This window comes from Rhinoderma darwinii, chromosome 5 (genome assembly GCF_050947455.1).
Source record: "Rhinoderma darwinii isolate aRhiDar2 chromosome 5, aRhiDar2.hap1, whole genome shotgun sequence".
Taxonomy (NCBI): Eukaryota; Metazoa; Chordata; class Amphibia; order Anura; family Rhinodermatidae; genus Rhinoderma; species Rhinoderma darwinii.
The window spans coordinates 65552982-65574359 of NC_134691.1; the positions used below are offsets into that span (position 1 = coordinate 65552982).

The 21378-nt window shown below is 40.6% G+C and overlaps 1 protein-coding gene across 1 annotated transcript in view; it reads right to left on the minus strand.

Annotated features, from left to right (window-relative positions):
• LOC142652536 (uncharacterized) overlaps positions 1-21378 on the minus strand; it is a 371082-nt gene that overhangs the window by 33524 nt on the left and 316180 nt on the right. Inside the window, exons 23-24 of the mRNA XM_075828181.1 lie at positions 4239-4332; positions 2914-2975 (exon numbers count right to left, since the gene is read on the minus strand). Coding sequence (XP_075684296.1) covers positions 2914-2975; positions 4239-4332 — 156 coding nt within the window. The remainder of the gene's footprint in view (positions 1-2913; positions 2976-4238; positions 4333-21378) is intronic.

Genomic DNA, 21378 nt, shown 5'->3' on the forward strand with positions numbered 1-21378 from the left:
AAATGTCCCTGATTAGATTGGAAACCCCTTTAAGTAAGTCAGAACAACTTACTTCTGCGAGCAGTTCTTTTCAAAACTTACCATTGCAAAGAGTCGACTGCACTCCAGACTGACCGATGCAGAAGCAACATCATCAATACCGGCTAACATCACACGCCTCATCAAAGAGAAGCAGTTCCAGCCATCACATTAGGGGTGAGTTAATTAAATGTTTTACCAAATATAGCAGGCTAATTTTTAAGTGTATATTTTTGTATGGCCCGCGAATGATGTTATAAATATCCAAATGGCCCTTGGCAGAAAAAAGGTTCCCCACTCCTGCCATAGAGGTATTAAAAAAAAAAAAGTTTAATAATGTTTATAGAAAAATAAAAAACAAATCCCAAGAAAAAAAATTAAATACCCCTGAAAAGTGCTTTATTATGGGAAATATTAGAAAATAGAAAAAAAACTACAAATAATTGGTATCACTACATCAGTAACAACCAGTACTATTAAATCAAAATATTATTTATACTGCACAGTGAGGCCCAGTTCACACTAAGTTTTATGACGCGGAAATCGCGTCGGAAAATGCGCCAAAAAACTGCCGAAAATGCCTCCCATTGATTTTAATGGGAGGCAGAGGCGTTTTTTTCCCGCGAGTGGAGAAACCGTCTCGCGGGAAAAAGAAGCAACATGCCCTATCTTGGGGCGTTTGTGTCTCTGACCTCCCATTGACATCAATGGGAGGCAGAGAAAGCGTATTTCACTGTGTTTTGCGCATCGGCGCTCAATGGCCACAATCGAAAAATGCGGCCAACTGTGTGCCGGCAGATCAAAATCTGCCTCAAAATTCCAAACGGAATTTTGAGGCAGAATTTCCTGCCAGCAAAAAACTCTGTGTGAACATACCCTTAAAGTTGTAAAAGCAAAACAAAACAAAAAATAAAAAACAATGGCTCTCAGACTGTAGTGACACAAGAACCAAATTATTAAAGGGTAACTAAACTTTTAACATGTCATAGTGACATGTCAGTAGTTTTGGTCAATGGGTCTGAGCACGGAGTCCCACACCAAACGCTAAAACTAAGCCACAGAAGCACTCGGAAAGCACAATGAGTGGTGTACGGGCTCATAGACTTAGCTGCCCTTTAAAAAAATATATATTTTGCAAAAGTAATAAAGACTATATAGATTTTGTACTTTCTGAATTTAATGACCTGCAGAAAAAAAATAAGTCATTAATCGCACAAGGTAACGGTTGTAAAAACAAAACACAAAAAAGGACATGGGATAATGTTCACTCAAAGCTGTTTATTCCATATTCCATACTTACAAAGTATAAAAGAATTCAAACATATAAAAAAAGATATGTTTGAATTCTTTTATACTTTGTAAGTATGGAATAAACAGCGTGGAGTGAATTTTATCCCATAAGACCCTGTTCACATGGCGGAAATTTTGTGAATGAATCCGGAGCAAAATTCCGCCTCCCATTCATTTTAATGGTAGTCGTACGCTTCTTTTCCCGCTAGCTGATTTTTTCAGCTCACGGACAAAAGAAGCGTCTTGCCCAAACCTCCCATTAAGGTAAATGGGAGTAGGAATCTTCCTGTCGACAATCTTCCTGACGATAATTCTGTAGCAGATTTTGCGACTGGACCAGCCAAGCAAAATCCGATGTGTGAATATAGCCTAAGTATTGCACTATATCTTATTTACATCTTTAAGGTATAAATCTCTTATTCTGGAATATCGCAGAAGTCAGTGTTGGGGAACCAATGCTTCCTCTTTAGTTCTACAGGATCCAGGAGAACTCAGCGTACACAGTTTGGGATTCCAATTGTCTATCGCACATGGGCTGGGGTAAGTGCAATCCTCCGAAGATACGTTTTGGACTGCTATTAAGAACCGTCAGAGGAGTAAAATCTGTATTTTCTTGTGTTTATTTTGGGTGTTATGGATTTACCTGCTCCGGTCTGGACTTTTGAGAAGTGTGCAGAAGGACACTAGTATATATATTTTCTGATGCTTTAACCTGCCCTTGTATCTAAAATCTAAAAAAACAAGAACAATGTACTCAACTTTTAAACCGTCCCTGCCCCCAAGTCTCGTTCAGCGGTCACGTGTCGAAACAGCACATCATCACTGTAGTGGAGTAAACAAAAACTGGCGAGGGACCGGGAAACTATCCGTGTGGGGGATTTGAAGGTAAAGTACAACCTTTTTATATTTGAACTAATATTCACTAAATTTATATCTTTTTTCTAAAGCTGGAAAACTCCTTTTAGTACAGAACAAACTGATATGGATTATGTAATATTGATGATGACTACTCACAGTGTATGGCACAGCCAATGTACCAATCAGCGGTGGATCAAGCTCTCTTGGTGCTCAAGGTAGTCACCCTGTGGTCCAGCATAATAGCTAGAAGGACACTTATTTAAGTGTTCCTTGGTGCACCCTTCCACACCAATCCCTAGTGTTCTTGTTTATACAGGAAACAGGGATTTGCAAAAAAAAAAAAAAAGGCAGAACATGAAATTTTTTCCCCCTCAATGGCGCGGTAGGTGGCCACCTACCCCTCATCCCTTAGTATTAAATACAAAATATAATATAATATATATTTACACCTGCCCTTGAATGCTAGGACTACACTATGTGTTAAATATATTGAGTTCTCATTAAATCAAGCTTCTGTAATTTTTTATCTGACCAATTTGCACATTTTTTTTTCACTTTTAGGAACAAAATAATGAAAATGAATGGCTGAAGGGCTGTCTGTCTCGTGCATATACACAGTAGTAACAATAGCATGTACCTGCATCTGTCTGTATCCTCTGTGTTATTAGCAATGCTCCGGGATGTTTTTAGAAGGAAATGCAGCATAGATCAGATTTCTAAATGAAATATAAGCATGCAGGTACTTACTCTTGTGTTTCCAGCTGTCTTTTAAGTTGTGAATGCAGTGCTCGCTGTTCAACACCATTTTCCTTTACAAACCAAAAAACATGAAATGGCTTTAAGCATTAAGGCAATACAGATGTTAAGGTTAGCAAGTTACGTTTGCACTGCTTTCCCTTTTTTATTTCCCTAATTTCAAGAGAAAATATGATCTTACCTATATATGCTCCGTGTTTAGATTTCTAAACAACAAATTCATTTTTTTTTGGCGATAAAGAATGACTTTTTTTTTTTCTTTATAGCAAATACAGCTTGAGAATCGCTTGATAGGGGAAAATTATTATGGTTACAGTGACAATAGAAAATATTCTAGTTTTGCAATGAATATTGCTTGCTGAATGTATCACTCTCTGACCAATATCTTCATTTTTGTTTAAATACTGAGGTTTAAACTAATATCTATTTGAAAAATGTTTCCTGCCAAATTTTTATAATAAGTAAAATGGACCTACTAGGGCCTTAACATTTCAGGGCCATTCATTCTTTTACTCTGGACCTTTAAATGCAAATTTCCAATGTGCTGGGTACGTTATAAGTCCTAGGCAGATAATCAGTAGAGGGAGATGACAGTTTCTGAGTAGATCGCGGATGCCTTAGTTCTAATATGAGGACACTTCAATATAAAGTCCACAGGTTTTGCACTAAAGCAGTGGTTATTGTTACATCATAACTCAACCCAGACAACCCCATTCATACTGGAACTGCTGTAGCAATCTGTCACGGCCAGACATTTGCCCTTTGGCCTCTGCATGAGAAATGTAGGATTACATGGCAGCCATTCAGATAAATAGCCGTCCATGTAATACTGCACATCGAAAGCCTGAGTCCGCCATAGCGGTATCTGCTCTTAAATAAAAAGGGGTCCCGAGCGTTGGGTGCTAGTCATCACATCGTCGCTTTAGGAAGGTAAACAGGGAGAGGCGGAGAACCACTAGTTTGGCTGGAGGAGGGGGGGATTTAACCAGTTAATATGGGCTTTTGTTTTACTTATGTCATCAAATTTGCAGCTAGAATTTTTTTTTAAAGGCACTGAAAACCCCTAATTTATTAGCTGCACGTTCCGTGCATAGGTGCTGATACATGTAAGGTAGCAAATAGGCTTTGGAGAAGGGTGTGTATATATATATATATATATTTAAATATGGCTACCAATGACACCACTAAATGTGCATAAACGGTTAACAAGTTAATATTACATTTAAAAGTAATAATAATAATAATAACAATAATAATATGTATATTATATTACATTATGTAATGATATACAAGTCTAGACACAAATACATATTTACCTTTAATTGGATATTTTCATGTTTTATTTCTTCCATTTCTGATTTAAGTCCATTAACCACTGCAGATAACATCGCTTCTCTTTTTTGGAAATTGCTGCAGAAAAAATATATACGTTACTTACATATAATCTATTTTAAGGTAAATTATACAAAAAAAATAAAAATAACAGCAATTAAATGACTAACTTAATGAGACATGTTGTTGGCAGGAAAGTGTATGAAGACCACTTAGAGAAGCCATCAGGAGTAGCTATCCTGATTGGTCTATGTAAGTAAATACGCGCGTTCCTCATTAAATACCAATTCTGGAGCATATTATCTTAGACCTCTGCATTGTGTTGTTGCTCTGTTATTCCTCTTGGAAATATGAGACTATATTGACAACTGGGTGTTAGCATTCCCCTTCTGGATGGGATATGTACTTACACACTCTGTCCAATCCATGCTGATACACCCTATTGCCCTATTAACAAGGGAAATTATAATGCTCAGTTCTCATATTATTAATACTTTTCCAGGAGGAATAACAGAGGGACGGCAAAAAGCAGAGTTCGAAGAATAGGTCATTCATGTAACGGCAGGGGGTAGGGAGACGGACAAGTGAGCCCTAATCTACCCGCCACTCTGTCCCTGCCTACTTGCAACGACCCGCCCTAGGCGACGGGGTACAACTGGGCGGCGGTCCCTGCACTCAGTAAGTTCACGACAAACACGACAAACATACAAGGAACACAAGCAAGGAAAAGGGGCCGTTGCCCACGGCAACACCGTGAGCAACCAGAGTGGTGAACGAGCCGAGTCAAGCCAGGAGTGTGCGAGGTACAAAACGAAAAGCAGAAGAGTAGTCGGTAAGCCAGGGTCGGTATGGAGCAGGATCAAAAATAGCAGGAGCTGTAGCTGGGCCAGGAACCACAAGGAAGGAAACAAAAGCAATAACAAGCACCGAGGGACAGGAAGTGCAGGCTTAAATAGACCGAGGGCGGGAGCTAGCTGAGTCTGGCCAGGTTACGATAGGCTCTCCCACTCCTAAGCCTGCCAGCCTGAATGGTGGAAGCAGGAGTCAGTCTCAGGGATGTATTCTCAGGTGCTGACTGATTAGTTCTGGGAGTTAACCCCGCAGTGCCTGGCAGATCCTTTACAATTCATCATTGTTATTTCATGGATACGTATACATATCAGAAGAGCTAGAAAACACCAGGACACGTGCTATGGGAAATATATAATTAAAGTGCAATGTTTGTTCAAAATCCTGCATCAAACTTGTTTTCTACTAAACTTCATCTGAGTGAAGCTGCACAAAGACCTATGATCTCTCTATTTCTAAAGACACTGCAGTTTCACTATAGGCCCCGTAGGACCTTTCACACAGTGATGTCACGGTTAAACTGTTCATTGTTCTCAGAAGCTGCAAGAGGAGAAGGAGGGAGCTGGCAAGGCCATCCCACTGAACTGCTTATGGGTTTTATAAATTATCTTGTTTAACTGGTTTAGGACCACCCACTGTATATTTACGGTGGGCGGTCCTGGTCCTTAAAGCCCGCGCCATAGTACATCTACGGCACAGGCTTTAGCTGGCTGTGTAAGCTGAATATTGGGTGCTCGACAGTCAAAGACTGGCAGAGACCCTGGATAGAGGACAGAAGCATTTTTCACCACTTCTGTCTTCACTGATTTCACATACACAGCGCTGAATGAGCACTGTGTATAGAATAGAGGCAGCGGCAGTACTAACTACTCTATTGGTCCTGGTGGTCATGATGCCGGAAGTAGAAGGCTGCTGCTGGGTCTAACAAGACAAGACAATAGTCACTATAATATGGCTGATTTTCTGCACAGCATCCCCAGTTACAGTGGTAAGGCATAGTGTAAAAAAAAAAAAATGAAATAATAAAGTCCCCCAAAGCTCTTTTCTGACCTTTGAGGGGCAGAACATAATAATAAAAAAAAGCAAAAAAAAATTAAATACTAAACACAAGTAGGGTGCTGAACCCAACTGTGGTTCATGGAGCTGTATAGTAGGTGAACTTAGCACCCATTAGTTTAACAATTTACTGACATTTTCCATATGCCCATGTTTAAAGTGCACCATAGTCAATCTTGAAATAATATATTGTACATACACTTGTGGTTCTGTGAAAGCACTGCAAAAAAACAATGGCCCTTATTTATCAAAACTGTCAGAAAACCTGGCCATGTTCCCATATCAACCAATCAAAGCTTACCTTTCATTTCTTAAGCTACTATTGACAAAGTAAATCTACACTGTCATTGGTTGCTTTAGGTAACAAGCACAGCCCCGTCAGTGGCAATAGTCACTAAAATAGGGCCAATTTTCTGCACAGCGGTAAGGCATAGTGTAAAAAAATAATTAAATAATAAAGTCCCCCAAAGGTCATTCCTGACCTTTGAGGGACAGAACATAATAATAAAAAAGGTAAAAAAAAAAAGCATAAAGAAATTAAATAAAAAGTACACATAAAATACCCACCCTAAAAATGCTCCCCCAATCATGGTTGCAATGCTAGACCTGACCCAATTAACCTAAAATAGACATGTAATATTTCAAAATGTACTGGACAATGACAATCCCAAATAAAAAGTAAGTTCTAGGGTAACATTATATTGTTACAAGAAAAAAAAGTTATCTAAAAAGCAAAAAGAAAAAAATTATATTTTTTTACTACTTGTTTAAAACTATAATCCTAAAAATTCTGAAAAAGCAAAAATGATGTGTATAAAAATGATTAGAAAAGAAACCTGCATTGTCTCATGACCATTGCGTTTTATTGGAACTATAAGGTTTTAAACCCGTGGGCGCTAAATTTTCCCACTTTATAAACTTTTGTACCAGCGTTTGGAGGTTGCACACTATTTCTAGGACCTCATGCAGCTCTGCCTATTCCACCAGTTCAGCTACTAAACACAAGTAGGGTGCTGACTCTTTGGCCTGATTTACACGAGCGTGTGCGTTTTGCGCGCGCAAAGAACGCTGTGTTTTGCGCGCGCAAAAGGCATTTGACAGCTCCGTGTGTCATCCGTGTATGATGCGCGGCTGCGTGATTTTCACGCAGCCGCCATCATAGAGATGAGGCTAGTCGACGCCCGTCACTGTCCAAGGTGCTGAAAGAGCTAACTGATCGGCAGTAACTCTTTCAGCACCCTCGACAGTGAGTTCCGATCACAATATACACCAACCTGTGAATCAAAAAAAGACGTTCATACTTACCATGAACTTCCTGCTTCCTCCAGTCCGGTCTCCCGGCCGTTGCCTTGGTGACGCGTCCCTCTCTTGTCATCGGGCCCCACCTCCCAGGATGATGCGGCAGTCCATGAGACCGCTGCAGCCTGTGATTGGCTGCAGGCTGTGCTTGGCCTGTGATTGGCTGCAGCTGTCACTTGGACTGAATTGTCATCCCGGGAGGTCGGACTGGAGGAAGAAGCCGGGTAGTTATCGGTAAGTCAGAACCTCTTGTTTTTTTTACACGTATATGTATATTGTGATCGGAAGTCACTGTCCATGGTGCTGAACCAGTTTAACTCTTTCAGCACCGTGGACAGTGACTGTCTCCTGCCGTCGCGTACCCGAACATTTTTTGCCGGGTTCGGTCAAAACGAGTTCGGCCGAACCCGGTGAAGTTCGGTGCGCTCATCTCTAATTTGACACTCCGTTTGGATGTTTGTAAACAGAAAAACACGTGGTGCTTTTCTGTTTACATTCATCCTTTTGACAGCTCTTGCGCGAATCACGCAGTTCGCACGAAAGTGCTTCCGTGCGGCATGCGTGGTTTTCACGCACCCATTGACTTCAATGGGTGCGTGATGCACGAAAAACGCACAATTATAGAACATGTCGTGAGTTTTACGCAACGCACTCGCGCTGCGCAAAATTCACGCATAGTCTACACTGCCCCATAGACTAATATAGGTGCGTACGACACGCGTGAAAAGCACGCGCGTCGCACGCGCGTATATTACGCTCGTGTAAATGGGGCCTTTAACTGTGGTTCATCGAGCTGTATAGTAAGTGCAATTAGCACCCATTAGTTTAACCCTTTACTGACATTTCCCAGATGCCCATGTTTAATGTGCGCCATTGTCAATCTTTAAAAAATATAGTGTACATATACTCAGAAACCCTGACCTTGTTCCCATATCAACCAATCAAAACTCACCTTTCATTTCTTAAGCTACTATTGAAAAATTAAAGCTGCACTGTGATTGGTTGCTTTAGGTAACAAATAAGGCTTTTCTGTTAGACAATTATAATTAAAAAAAATATATTACAGATTATAAAAGTACATAATTCCCCATATACTATATATTCAGAAAGTTACATTTACTGGAGAAGACGGAAATGCAAATCAGCAAAATGTGATCTGATCTCGAGCATAAAATGTAGTGGTCATTAAAGGGTAGTAATATCCGTCCACAAGTTTGTGTTGACAATATGAGAAATGGTATACCGGCTGAACTGTAACTGAAGGAGACTGGCAGCGTGTCACATATATTGTATATGTGGCCGCCTTTGTATTATTTGTATTTTCTACTTACATTTGAAGCTCACTATAAATCAAGAACAATGCCAAAAGATTTGTATATTAGAAACACAAAAGCTGGAAGCACTTCTCAGAATGCATAATTTATGACCATGGTTTCTCCAGTCCTTAGAGCAGTCATATTATAACACTCGCATTTGTTTCTTTGTGTAAACTTTGGTTGTTGTTTTACAATTCTCAACAAACAGTGAAAGTTATGTAACAAACTTCCGTGCCCAGCGTTTGCATTGTGTGCGCTGCCAAGTTCCAAAACCAATGTGACAGAGGGAGTTTAGCTATAATGAACTTTAATAAAAGCACTTAAGCACAGGCAAAGCGCCTCAATAAAACCTGATGACATCATAATCTTTCCTGTTGTAAACTGCAGCGGTCTCCTTCTTAAACACGAAATATGAAACATTTATAGGAGTGGATGAAGTAGGACCTGTAAAATTCATCTTCTGAGTATTAACAGCTTATTCATTATTTGTTTCATGTTTTCCTAACATCCTGTTTCAATAGCCTACTACTTATATATTGTTCTTCAGCCACATGGGCTCGCACATTCCTGCCAGCTGAGATAGCTTGATTTATAATAATGATATCCCTAAAATCCATATGTTTGAATGCATCCTGTGAAAGTAGTTATGGGATGTCTGCTTAAATACATCAAAATAGACTTTAGCTAGGACAAAAGTAAATCAAATGTATAGTATCTTAGTTGTTTTACAAAGACAGGTAAAACGAGAAGACAATTTTTATGCACAGAACACAGTGCGAAATAAGATTAGTGGTCCACAAATTCTCAAAGGGGTTGTCCAGAGGCACAAAAAACCTGACACTGCTCTTTTAATATAAAAGTAAAGCACCTACTAAATAGTTTATTCAAAAAAGAGAACGTGAAGAAGAACTCAAATAAAGTGAATGTATTCATCCAACATGGAACCACAACGTTTCACCTCCTAAATGAAGGAATTTTAAAGTAAATAGTTTATATTACCAAAGATGCCTTAAATGCCCGAACAGAGAAGCGGTCACATGATCCCGGAGGTTTAGTGGGCTTTCAGAAAGCTGTGACGCGTCGCCACCGCTGCATGCCACAGGAGTTGCCTCCCTCTTCCATATACCTATAGGTCAGCGCGTCACTGCAAAGAGGCAGGGCGGTATATTACAGAGGCAGTGGGAGGGTGGGGAAAGCAGAGTTGCACATACACACATGGGATCACGAAGCAGCTCCCTGTGACGTGCAGCTTTCAGAAAACACTCGAAATCTTCTGGAAACCATGTGACCTATTTTCCATTCGGGCGATCTGGACATATTTGGTAATAGAAACTATTTAGTAGGTGCTTTACTTTTATATTAAAAGAGCAATGTCAGGTTTTTTTTGTGCCTTCGGGCAACCCTTTTATAGATATGGTAAATTTTAAGCCCCACAAATCGGACTTGGGGCCTGACATAATTTAAGCAAATTATATAGGACAGATATTAAAGGGTCCTGCACGGAAGTGATCTTCTTTAGGCCAGGAACACACAGTTTTTGGCACAGTATTTGTTAGCCAAACACAAAGTCGACACAAAGAAAAGTAGATGCATCGGTTTTCTCTTATTACCTTTCCTTTCTGTTGGATCCACACCTCACTTTGGCTCAAAAAACGGAGCCAAAAACTGCATCAAAACTGTGTGTGTGTGTGTGATCCTGGGCTTATGTTGGTTGTCCCAACCCCTTTTTGGCATACAGACATTATATGGGGGTGCCTATGTGCCAGAGCGGAGTACTACTAAGAGCCGCTCTTGGACTGGCATATCAGGCCGAGCAATGTATTACAGCCATGTAATATTAAACTTCTCCTGCAGCGGCCACAGCAGCGGAAATGTCTGGCCAGCTACAGCTTCCCTAGCGACAAGTCGATCTCTGGGGGTTTCTGAAGCCAGATATACAGCTATCTGCGGGGCTGGCTTAATCTACAATCCAATTCAGATAGGGAAAGAATATGGGAGGAAAACCACATTCCAGCTTCCTTGTAGAACCATAACCATGCTATGTGTCACGAAGGGTCTGTGGACCCACTGGGCCGTACCGCCTTGACTGTATGGCAGCTGGCCAACAGAGCGCAGGTCAATGTCTATAGTTCGTATAGGGTACCTGTGGCAGCTCGGACAGTAGAAAGGCAGGCTCGGCTGGAACTAGGCAGCAGGCAGACGTCAGGCGTGGTGAAGCAGAACATGGGTGGTATACAGAACGGCACGACTTTGGCTCAGCACAGTACTCGACCAGGATAGTACGGAATGCAGGGAACAGGAACACACTAGGAGGCCATCACATATACAAACTTAGGAAACAACAACAACGCTCAGGTATCAAAGCAGGGGGCTGGACCCCTCTTATAGTCCAGGGTACTCACGGCCTGATGTACATAATACGGGATCCGGCTGAGGTGAGTGGAAGCGAGTGCTGGCATCTCCTGAGGAGGAGGCTGGGGCCAGCGCTTGCCGACTCATGGCTGCGCCTGTCAGGGGGAGATTGGAGCTGAGAGCCCACAGCCACGGACATGACACTATGGTTGTTGTGTCAGTCTATAACATATAGACCATAGACAAACTAAAGTCTGTTGTTGAACTCCAGCAGACGTTGTGGGGAGTTTTTTTTTTTACCCAAGGGTAGAACCTGTATAACTTCATATAGTTTATGCAGCAGGAGTGATCCAGGTAATGAAGCTTTATTAGGGAGTAATATATATAATGCTGCTTTATACAATATAAGCCTGTGTACCTGATATTCACAATTAACCTAATATTACTATATAAGTGTTTCCGTACAGAAGTATGAAAACACATATAGACATAGGCACTTTTAATAGACAACAAGTACTGTATATCACTTGCTAAAGTAAAATGTATATCAAGCAGGAGCAGGATAAGATCTTTTGGTGCCCAAGGCTGGGGTTTCAGAAGGTGTCCCAAATCTCTCAGTCCCTGAAGTTCAGCATTATGGCTGCCCGATGGACAATAATTCATTTAATGTTCCCTGTTGTCCCTCTTACCCACCATTTACTAGCCTTCTTAAATATAACACATATGTCCAGTTTCCCTTCACTCTCTTCTACCAGAAAGTGGTGATTGGCTACAAGTTATTCCTGTGTGACAGGTGCGGTTTCCCCACCCATTAACTAAAACAAAGTGCTCATTGTACTCTCAGACACAGCGTCCAATAGGCTTTGCCCCGTCCCCCCAATATACCCTCGGTAACCGTCTACTCTGCCTACTCCTCGTTCCAGCCTTGATGTCAACGCACACCCCAACTCCCAGCATACTCGGCCGGCCATGAAGAACTAAAAATTGATCCTCATGTAGCCGGGGTCTGGTTTACCAGTTCTAGACCCATGTAAACACATAAATGCTGATATACAGCACTGTGTCCCCTGAACTGCTGAACTAGGGTTCACGATTACAAAAGACAAGACAAAATAAACACGGCATGGATGAAAAAAAAAGGAAAAAATACACAACCATCAAATATTGCACTTTCTATGTCATCAGAAGGCAGAGGAAGCTAACTATTCTCCGTTTTTATTCTTCTTGGTATAAAGCAATGCGCTGGGTACGGGGTAAAATTCCATGACAGTACGACTCTAGAGACATCTTTGATCATTCGTTGTGATGCATAAAATATGTCACAGCTGTACCATAAAAGATATCAGCCATCAGGCATTGCTGTCATTTGCCCTTGCTGGTTTATATGAGGGAAAGGGAAAAAGTCAGCTCTTCTGTTTTGTACTTCTGTAGAATTACTACTAAGGATAAACACAAGCTATTTAGACTATGCACATATTATCAGACGTCTGCTTCATTTCAAACGATACCTCATCATAAAATAAACATGCTAAGGAGGACGGCTCTGGATGATATTTCCTTACAACATACACCATTTCATATGTTGTTATAAGCCGTGAATATGTTAAGGGCTGGTGGAGAGCTAGACCCGTAAAAAAGGATTGCACATTTCCCCAGAGACCAGTCCCTTTCATTTGATTCTCTGTGATGCACGCATCTTATTTTCATTCAAAATCTCATCCAGTGTAACAAAAGGCACAGTTATGACTACAAAAGCAAAGTGGCAACTAGAAATTTATGACATTTGTATCACAAAAGACAAAAACATAAGGCAACAAAATGAGTTCCCTATACTGTGTGTACATGATATATTTTAGGATCTGAATAAGAACCAGAAGGATTTGCCTGTAGCCCCCTATTTTATTAAACCACCACTGGCAGCGTGCTCGATTGTATGAACTGGGATTCATTGTATGTTATCCTTGTTCATATTGTCTTACTAAACAGAAAACCCACTGTATAAATGTAGTGCTGAACAATTAGATCAAGGCAGAATATCCTCAAATACACGATCACAAATGCTCAGCTTCACATTTGGAGACTATTCAAAGATATTAGGGAATCCTCGACATCATGTTATCATCAGAATCACTGCCAATAGCCATGGAAATGTTGAAAGAATTTTCTAGACAGCCTGCGCTTAGTGTCTAGTGACGGAATACAGTTTCATGGATTTGTAGTATATTGGCGGGGAATTTGAAATGCATACAACTGTGCAGTTTAGCATCAGAATACTGCAAAAGCCAAAAGAAATTCTATCAAAAAATATTTAAAGTAAATTAAGTGAATTATTAAGACCAAAAGTTGCCGCTGACTATTTTTATAATATAACTTTATAGAAAGTCATAGCTTCAGTTTGTTAAAACAGAGCTCCACATCCCCTGCTTCCTTTGTATACGGATGTATACAGCTCGCATTGAACTCATTGGAAATGTATGAATTTGTATGCAGTGATCTCCCCCTAGAGGCAGCCGCAGGTAACCAAAATGTTATCATCTAACCCTAAGGCCCTATGAAAAGAAGCAGCAGGAGCAGTTCAGTGGCATGCCCCACTCTCACCACAACCCCTATAACAGTGGAATGGTCCCTATAATAGGTACGCAACTAACAAAAGAAGCCAAACAACCCCTTTAAACATGGGAACAGTTAGAGTAAACCCCGTTTTTGGGATCATTATTGGGCACAGCAGTCAGAACCTTCATTCTTTTATGGCATATCTAGCTAAGTGTGAAATCCCTTTAAAGCACTAAAGCAATTATAGTTCTAATCCCTAATAATCAATGATACTTTACAGTTCGTTAAAATAAACGAAGGCTGGTTTAAGACGAGTATAATACCAGCCACATACCCATGCCCAACTGCGTCTCTAATGCCTATAATTCCTATGTTGCAGTTAGTTCAAGCCATTAGGCCCACAAAAGGGCAGGATTTGGGGTAGTACATGGTCAACAAAATGTACCATATTATGCTAGTCTGAAACTTCCCTTTGGCCTGATTCACACTTGTGTATTTTGCATCAGCATTTGTAGGCCAAAACCAGAAGTTGGTCCAGACATGAAAATCTTCCTATTATAGTTTTTCTTCCCACTCCTAGTTTTGGCTTACAAATACTGAAGCAAAGCCCTAAACTAAATTTGAAGTGTGAATAAAGCCTAGTATTTGTATAAAACAAACATTAAACAGACCAATACACATATACCTAATTGTAATAAAAGAAGAACACACATTGCAATTAATGCTACAGAATTCTAGACATTTTAGACAATTGTAGCTTCCTACTTTATTGGAACAGTTTTGGGATGGCCGCTCCCTGTTTGAGCATGACTGCCCCAATGCACAAAGCAAGGTCCATAAAAATATGGTACGATGAGTTGGGTGTGTAGGAACTTGACTGGCCTGCACAAAGCCCAGACCTCAACCCAATTGAACACCTTTAGGATGAATTAGAACAGAGATTGCGAGCCAGGCCTTCTCTCTAACATCAGTGTCTGACCTCACAAATGCTCTTCTGGATGAATGGGCACACATTCTCAGAGACATACTCCAAAATCTTGTGGAAAGCCCTCCCTGAAGAATGGAGGCTATTGTAGATGCAATAGTGGCCCGACTCCATATTAAGGCCCATGGTTATTGAATGGTGGGTTGTCCAACAAGCTTATATACAGTGAAGGAAATAAGTATTTGATCCTTTGCTGATTTTGTAACTTTGCCCACTGTCAAAGACATGAAAAGTCTAGAATTTTTAGGATAGGTTAATTTTACCAGTGAGAGATAGATTATATATATTAAAAAAAAAAAAGAAAATCACATTGTCAAAATTATATAATTTATTTGCATTGTGCACAGAGAAATAAGTATTTGATCCCCTACCAACCATTAAGAGTTCAGCCTCCTCCAGACCAGTTACACGCTCCAAATCAACTTGGTGCCTGCATTAAAGACAGCTGTCTTAAATGGTCACCTGTATAAAAGACTCCTGTCCACAGACTCAATTAATCAGTCTGACTCTAACCTCTACAACATGGGCAAGACCATAGAGCTTTCTAAGGATGTCAGGGACAAGATCATAGACCTGCACAAGGCTGGAATGGGCTACAAAACCATAAGTAAGACGCTGGGTGAGAAGGAGGTAACTGTTGGTGCAATAGTAAGAAAATGGAAGACATACAAAATGACTGTCAATCGACATCGATCTGGGGCTCCATGCAAAATCTCACCTCCTGGGGTATCCTTGATCCTGAGGAAGGTGAGAGCTCAGCCGAAAACTACACGGGGGGAACTTGTTAATGATCTCAAGGCAGCTGGGACCACAGTCACCAAGAAAACCATTGGTAACACATTACGCCATAATGGATTAAAATCCTGCAGTGCCCGCAAGGTCCCCCTGCTCAAGAAGGCACATGCACAGGCCCGTCTGAAGTTTGCAAATGAACATCTAGATGATTCTGAGAGTGATTGGGAGAAGGTGCTGTGGTCAGATGAGACTAAAATTGAGCTCTTTGGCATTAACTCAACTCGCCGTGTTTGGAGGAAGAGAAATGCTGCCTATGACCCAAGGAACACCATCCCCCCTGTCAAGCATGGAGGTGGAAACATTATGTTTTGGGGGTGTTTCTCTGCTAAGGGCACAGGACTACTTCACCGCATCAATGGGAGAATGGATGGAGCCATGTACCGTCAAATCCTGAGTGACAACCTCCTTCCCTGCACCAGGACATTAAAAATGGCTCGTGGCTGGGTCTTCCAGCACGACAATGACCCAAAACATACAGCCAAGGCAACAAAGGAGTGGCTCAAAAAGAAGCACATTAAGGTCATGGAGTGGCCTAGCCAGTCTCCAGACCTTAATCCCATCGAAAACTTATGGAGGGAGCTGAAGATCCGAGGTGCCAAGCGACAGCCTCGAAATCTTAATGATTTACAGATGATCTGCAAAGAGGAGTGGGCCAAAATTCCATCTAACATGTGTGCAAACCTCATCATCAACTACAAAAAACGTCTGACTGCTGTGCTTGCCAACAAGGGTTTTGCCATCAAGTATTAAGTCTTGTTTGCCAAAGGGATCAAATACTTATTTCTCTGTGCACAATGCAAATAAATATATATAATTTTGACAATGTGATTTTTTTTTTTTTTTTTTTTATATAATCTATCTCTCACTGGTAAAATTAACCTATCCTAAAAATTCTGGACTGTTCATGTTTTTGACAGTGGGCAAACTTACAAAATCAGCAAGGGATCAAATACTTATTTCCTTCACTGTAGGTGTGAAGGACAGGTGTCCACATACTTTTGGCCATAAGGTGTTTGTTCTCCTATGATATGGGAACCTGCTCCACCTGCACTAATGATTATCCCTGATCTTTGCATGCATTGTGCTGTATGAGCAGATGTACAGTACGGAGACAGGTTTATTAATGTATTTATACCAGTTTTCTAGCGTAAATTCAAAAACAACGTAGATGCTCATGTGTCGAAATAGTTGACAAGGTTTCAGAGTTGTACCGAGCGTCGCTCATTTCTCAACTTTAAAGGGGGTGTCAGATTTGCAAATATAGTTAGTATATGACAATAATCAAACCTTAAAGGGTCTCTTTTAAGTTGTCCTTCCCCCACTCGACCTGTGACATGGGAAAAGGGGATCGGGAAGAATGTAAACAAAAGAGGCACAGTGTTAAAGTTGGAGGTCATGTGATGTATTATGTGACCACTCTGTGCATGGTGTCCCCTGTCTGAACATGCGCAGACTTATACAAGCTATTACTTGTACAGGATTTGTATATATTTGCACATGTGCAGGGAAAGGATGCTATGGACACAGTGGTCCCATCACGTGAACACCACCTCAATCACTGCATCACAATTTTTTATATAAAGTATCATAGCAAGGCCCTGTTCACATTTGTGATGTACATTTAGCATTAGTACATTTAGAGAAATAACTTTTTTTTTTCCCCACCGATTGAGCAATGTGAGGGCTTATTTTTTGCGGGACGAGCTGTCGTTTTTATCTTTACCACTTTCTGGTACGTAGAACTTTTTGATCACTTTTTATTACATTTTTTTTTTAAAGATAAGTTGACCAAAAAAATGTGATTTTGGCGTTTTCCTTTTTTTTTTTTACGGCGTTCACCGTGCGTGTTAAAGAGGCTCTGTCACCAGATTTTGCAACCCCTATCTGCTATTGCAGCAGATAGGCGCTGCAATGTAGATTACAGTAACGTTTTTATTTTTAAAAAACGAGCATTTTTGGCCAAGTTATGGCCATTTTTGTATTTATGCAAATGAGGCTTGCAAAAGTACAACTGGGCGTGTTGAAAAGTAAAAGTACAACTGGGCGTGTATTATGTGCGTACATCGGGGCGTGTTTACTACTTTTACTAGCTGGGCGTTGTGTATAGAAGTATCATCCACTTCTCTTCAGAACGCCCAGCTTCTGGCAGTGCAGACACAGCCGTGTTCTCGAGAGATCACGCTGTGACGTCACTTCCCCAGGTCCTGCATCGTGTCAGACGAGCGAGGACACATCGGCACCAGAGGCTACAGATGATTCTGCAGCAGCATCGGCGTTTGCAGGTAAATCGATGTAGCTACTTACCTACAAACGCTGATGCTGCTGCAGAATCAACTGTAGCCTCTGGTGCCGATGTGGCCGACACGATGCAGGACCTTCGAGTGACGTCACAGATCTGCACTGCCAGAAGCTGGGCGTTCTGAAGAGAAGTGGATGATACTTCTCATCAGAACGCCCAGCTAGTAAAAGTAGTAAACACGCCCCGATGTACGCACATAATACACGCCCAGTTGTACTTTTACTTTTCAACACACCCAGTTGTACTTTTGCAAGCCTCATTTGCATAAATACAAAAATGGTCATAACTTGGCCAAAAATGATCGTTTTTTAAAAATAAAAACGTTACTGTAATCTACATTGCAGCGCCTACCTGCTGCAATAGCAGATAGGGGTTGCAAAATCTGGTGACAGAGCCTCTTTAAATAACACTATATTGTAATAATTCAGACTTTTATGAACGCAGCGATACCAATTTTGTTTATTTTTTTTACATTACTTTAGGGGGAAAATGGGAAACAGTTTTTTTTTAAAACTTTTAATAATTTTTATTTTTTTTCACTACTAAAACCTTTTTTTTACTTTTTTTTCCACACACTTTATTAGCCCCCCTAGGGGACTTGAACCAGCAATCGTTAGATCGCTGGTACAATATACTGCAATACTAATGTATTGCAGTATAGCGTTATTTTTACAGGCATCTGTTAAGCCCTCAGATGCTGCGATCGCGATTGACAGCAGCATTTGAGGGGCTTAACAGCCGGGAGCTGCGCGATCGCTGCTCCAGGTTGTTATTCCCGGGTGTCCCCTGTCAAATACAGCTGACACCCGCAGCATATGGAGCGCGCTCAGCACGTGAGCGTGCTCCAAACATCACCCCCCGCACCCGGCCGTAATCGCACGTAAGGGTGCACGAAGGGGTTAAGGCATTGGTCCATCATTTTCAAGACTTATGCAATTCACTATGGCATGCTGGATATCAGCTTCTGGGCCAAATCCTGACTGATGGCTAACCAATTATTGCCTAAACAGTGCTTGGAATTTATCACAATCTCTGTGTTTTTGTTTGTCCATCTCCTTTTTGAGGGTTGGGATTTAGATCTGGGGAGTTTCCTAGCCATGGACCCAAAACGTCAATGTTTTGTTCACAGTTTAGTTATCACTTTTGCCTTGTGACATGGTGCTCCATAATACTAAAAAAAGCATTGTTCATCACCAAATTGCTCCTGGATCGTTGGGAGAAGTTGCTCTTGGAAGATGTTTAGATACTATTCTTTATTTATGTGTTATTAGACAAAATTGTGAGTGAGCCCACTCTCTAAGATGATAAGCAACCCCACACATGAACGGTCTCAGGATGCTTTACTGTTGGCATGACACATGACTCATGGTAGCACTCACATTTTCTTCTCCGGACAATCATTCTTCCAGATGTACTAAACAGTATGAAGGGGGCTTCATCAGAGAAAATAACTTTACCCCAGTCCACTGAAGTCCAATCCTTATACTTCCTGCAGAATGTCAGTCTGTTATTGATCTTTTTCTTGGAGAGAAGTGGCTTCTTCGCTGCCCTTCTTGACACCAGGCCAACCTCCAAAAGCCTTCACTTCACTGTGCGTGCAGATACACTGACACCTGCCTGCTGCCATTCCTGAGCAATCTCTGCACTGGTGTTGAACCGATCCTGTAGCTGAATCCTCTTTAGAAGATGGTCCTGGTGCTTGCTGGACTTTCATTGGCGCATTGAAGCCTTCTTCACACAATTGAACCTCTCTCCTTGAAGATCTTGATGATGCAATAAATGGTTGATTTAGGGGCAATCTTACAAGCAGCAATGTCCTTGTCTGTAAAGCTCTTTTGATGCAAAGCAATGATGACTGCACGTGTTCCCTTGGCGGTAACCATGATTAACAGAAGAAGACACCATCCCCCTTTTAAAGCAACTAGCCTGCTCCTGTTATTCAATCAGGATGACAGAGTGATATCAGCTGTCTTGTCCTCGTTAACACTTTCTCCTGAGCTAACGAGAAGATCACTGAAATTATGTAAGAAGGTTATTTTGTGGCAGGGCCGAAATGCAGTGGAAATGGGGGTTTCATGATTAGGTTAATTTCATGGCAAGGAATGACTGTGCAATTAATTGCAATTCAACTGATCACTCTTCATAACAATCTAGAGTTAATGCAAATGGCCACTATAAAAAATGAAGCAGCAAACTTTGTGAACACCAAAATTTGTGTCAGTCTTAAACCTTTTAGCAAGGACAGGAGTTCCCTTATTTACATATCTTCAAAAGTTTACCAAAGATGAACTTGCTCTTTAAATTACTAAACACACTGTTCTAATGTCACTACGTGTGGCCATCAAATGCTACAGATCTGGGGAAGTATCTGAAAAGCACTAACACTTATAGCACTTAGCATGTAAGTCATAATTTTTCTGCTAAAAATCTCTAATTTGAATCTAAAATGACCATGTCCTGAAAAAGTGACGCCCCGAGTATTCCTAGGGAAAATACTCCTTGTGATATTTAATAGAGCAGGACATGGTATAAACTATAGTGTGAACAACTAACAACAAAGTGTAATTCGATTTATACTTATTTATTTCACTTTCCAAAGATGATCGAATCTTCTTGCCAGTTCTTCTATTCGCCCCATTCTTTTGTGCAGCTGCCGCATTAACCGCTTTCTGTTTGAAAGTTTTCTCCTATTAGCTCAACATATAGGGGTCATTACATTATTTGTTAATTTACTACGCAGCAGTGCTTTGAAAGAGAAAGAGTAAACAGCCGCTTACCCGACATAAAGAATCGATTAGTGGTCGCCATCTGGATCAGCTCTTGAAAAACTGGCTGCCATATGTTTTCGGCCAACACGACAAAACAAACTGTTTTATATTGTCACCACCTCCAGCTCTGTTTTATGTATTGTACCAGCTTTAATAGACTTATGAAATGGATTAGAGGCTGTTTCACTTGTGCCCTACTGCTAGATCGAAAGAAAAAAGAAAAAAAAAAATAGAACCTACAGAAAGGTTTTAAAACAGTGAACGTGGCTGGTAATAGAACACTTCTGACAGCAGGAAATAAAAGAGGAGCCGTAATTGTTCCATGTCCTTATTACTGCATTTATTAATCTGTAAAGGCTTTAATTAAAGTCATTCTTATCATGACTAAGAGGGCTGGAATAACGACGAAAACAATAGGAAATTAATTTACCATGTAAGAGATTAACAGCATCTAAAATCGGATTCTTCTACTGTACCATGTCATAAATAATACATACATAAATACATATAGGTTGCTGTTGGAAAAATAACATATCAGGTTTAAATGAAATTTAGGAATGTTAATCTCTTTTGCAGCTGCTATTTTTGTTTTATGGAATTTTTACAGCTGTTTTTAATTTCTTTTAAGAAATACTAAACCTTTAGGAGAATTCCCCTGCGAGCAGCCGCAGTACAGATAATTGGTTTCATTGCAATTCAGATTATGAACATCATTTTTCAGTTGTTACTTTCAAACTCCATATACAGCTAAATCTGTAAGCCATTTTCTTCATTTCAGCTACCTCAAAAAGGCAAAATTGCACAAGCGACGCAGTCCCATTATTCAATTGTCTCTAAAAGTATTTACCTATA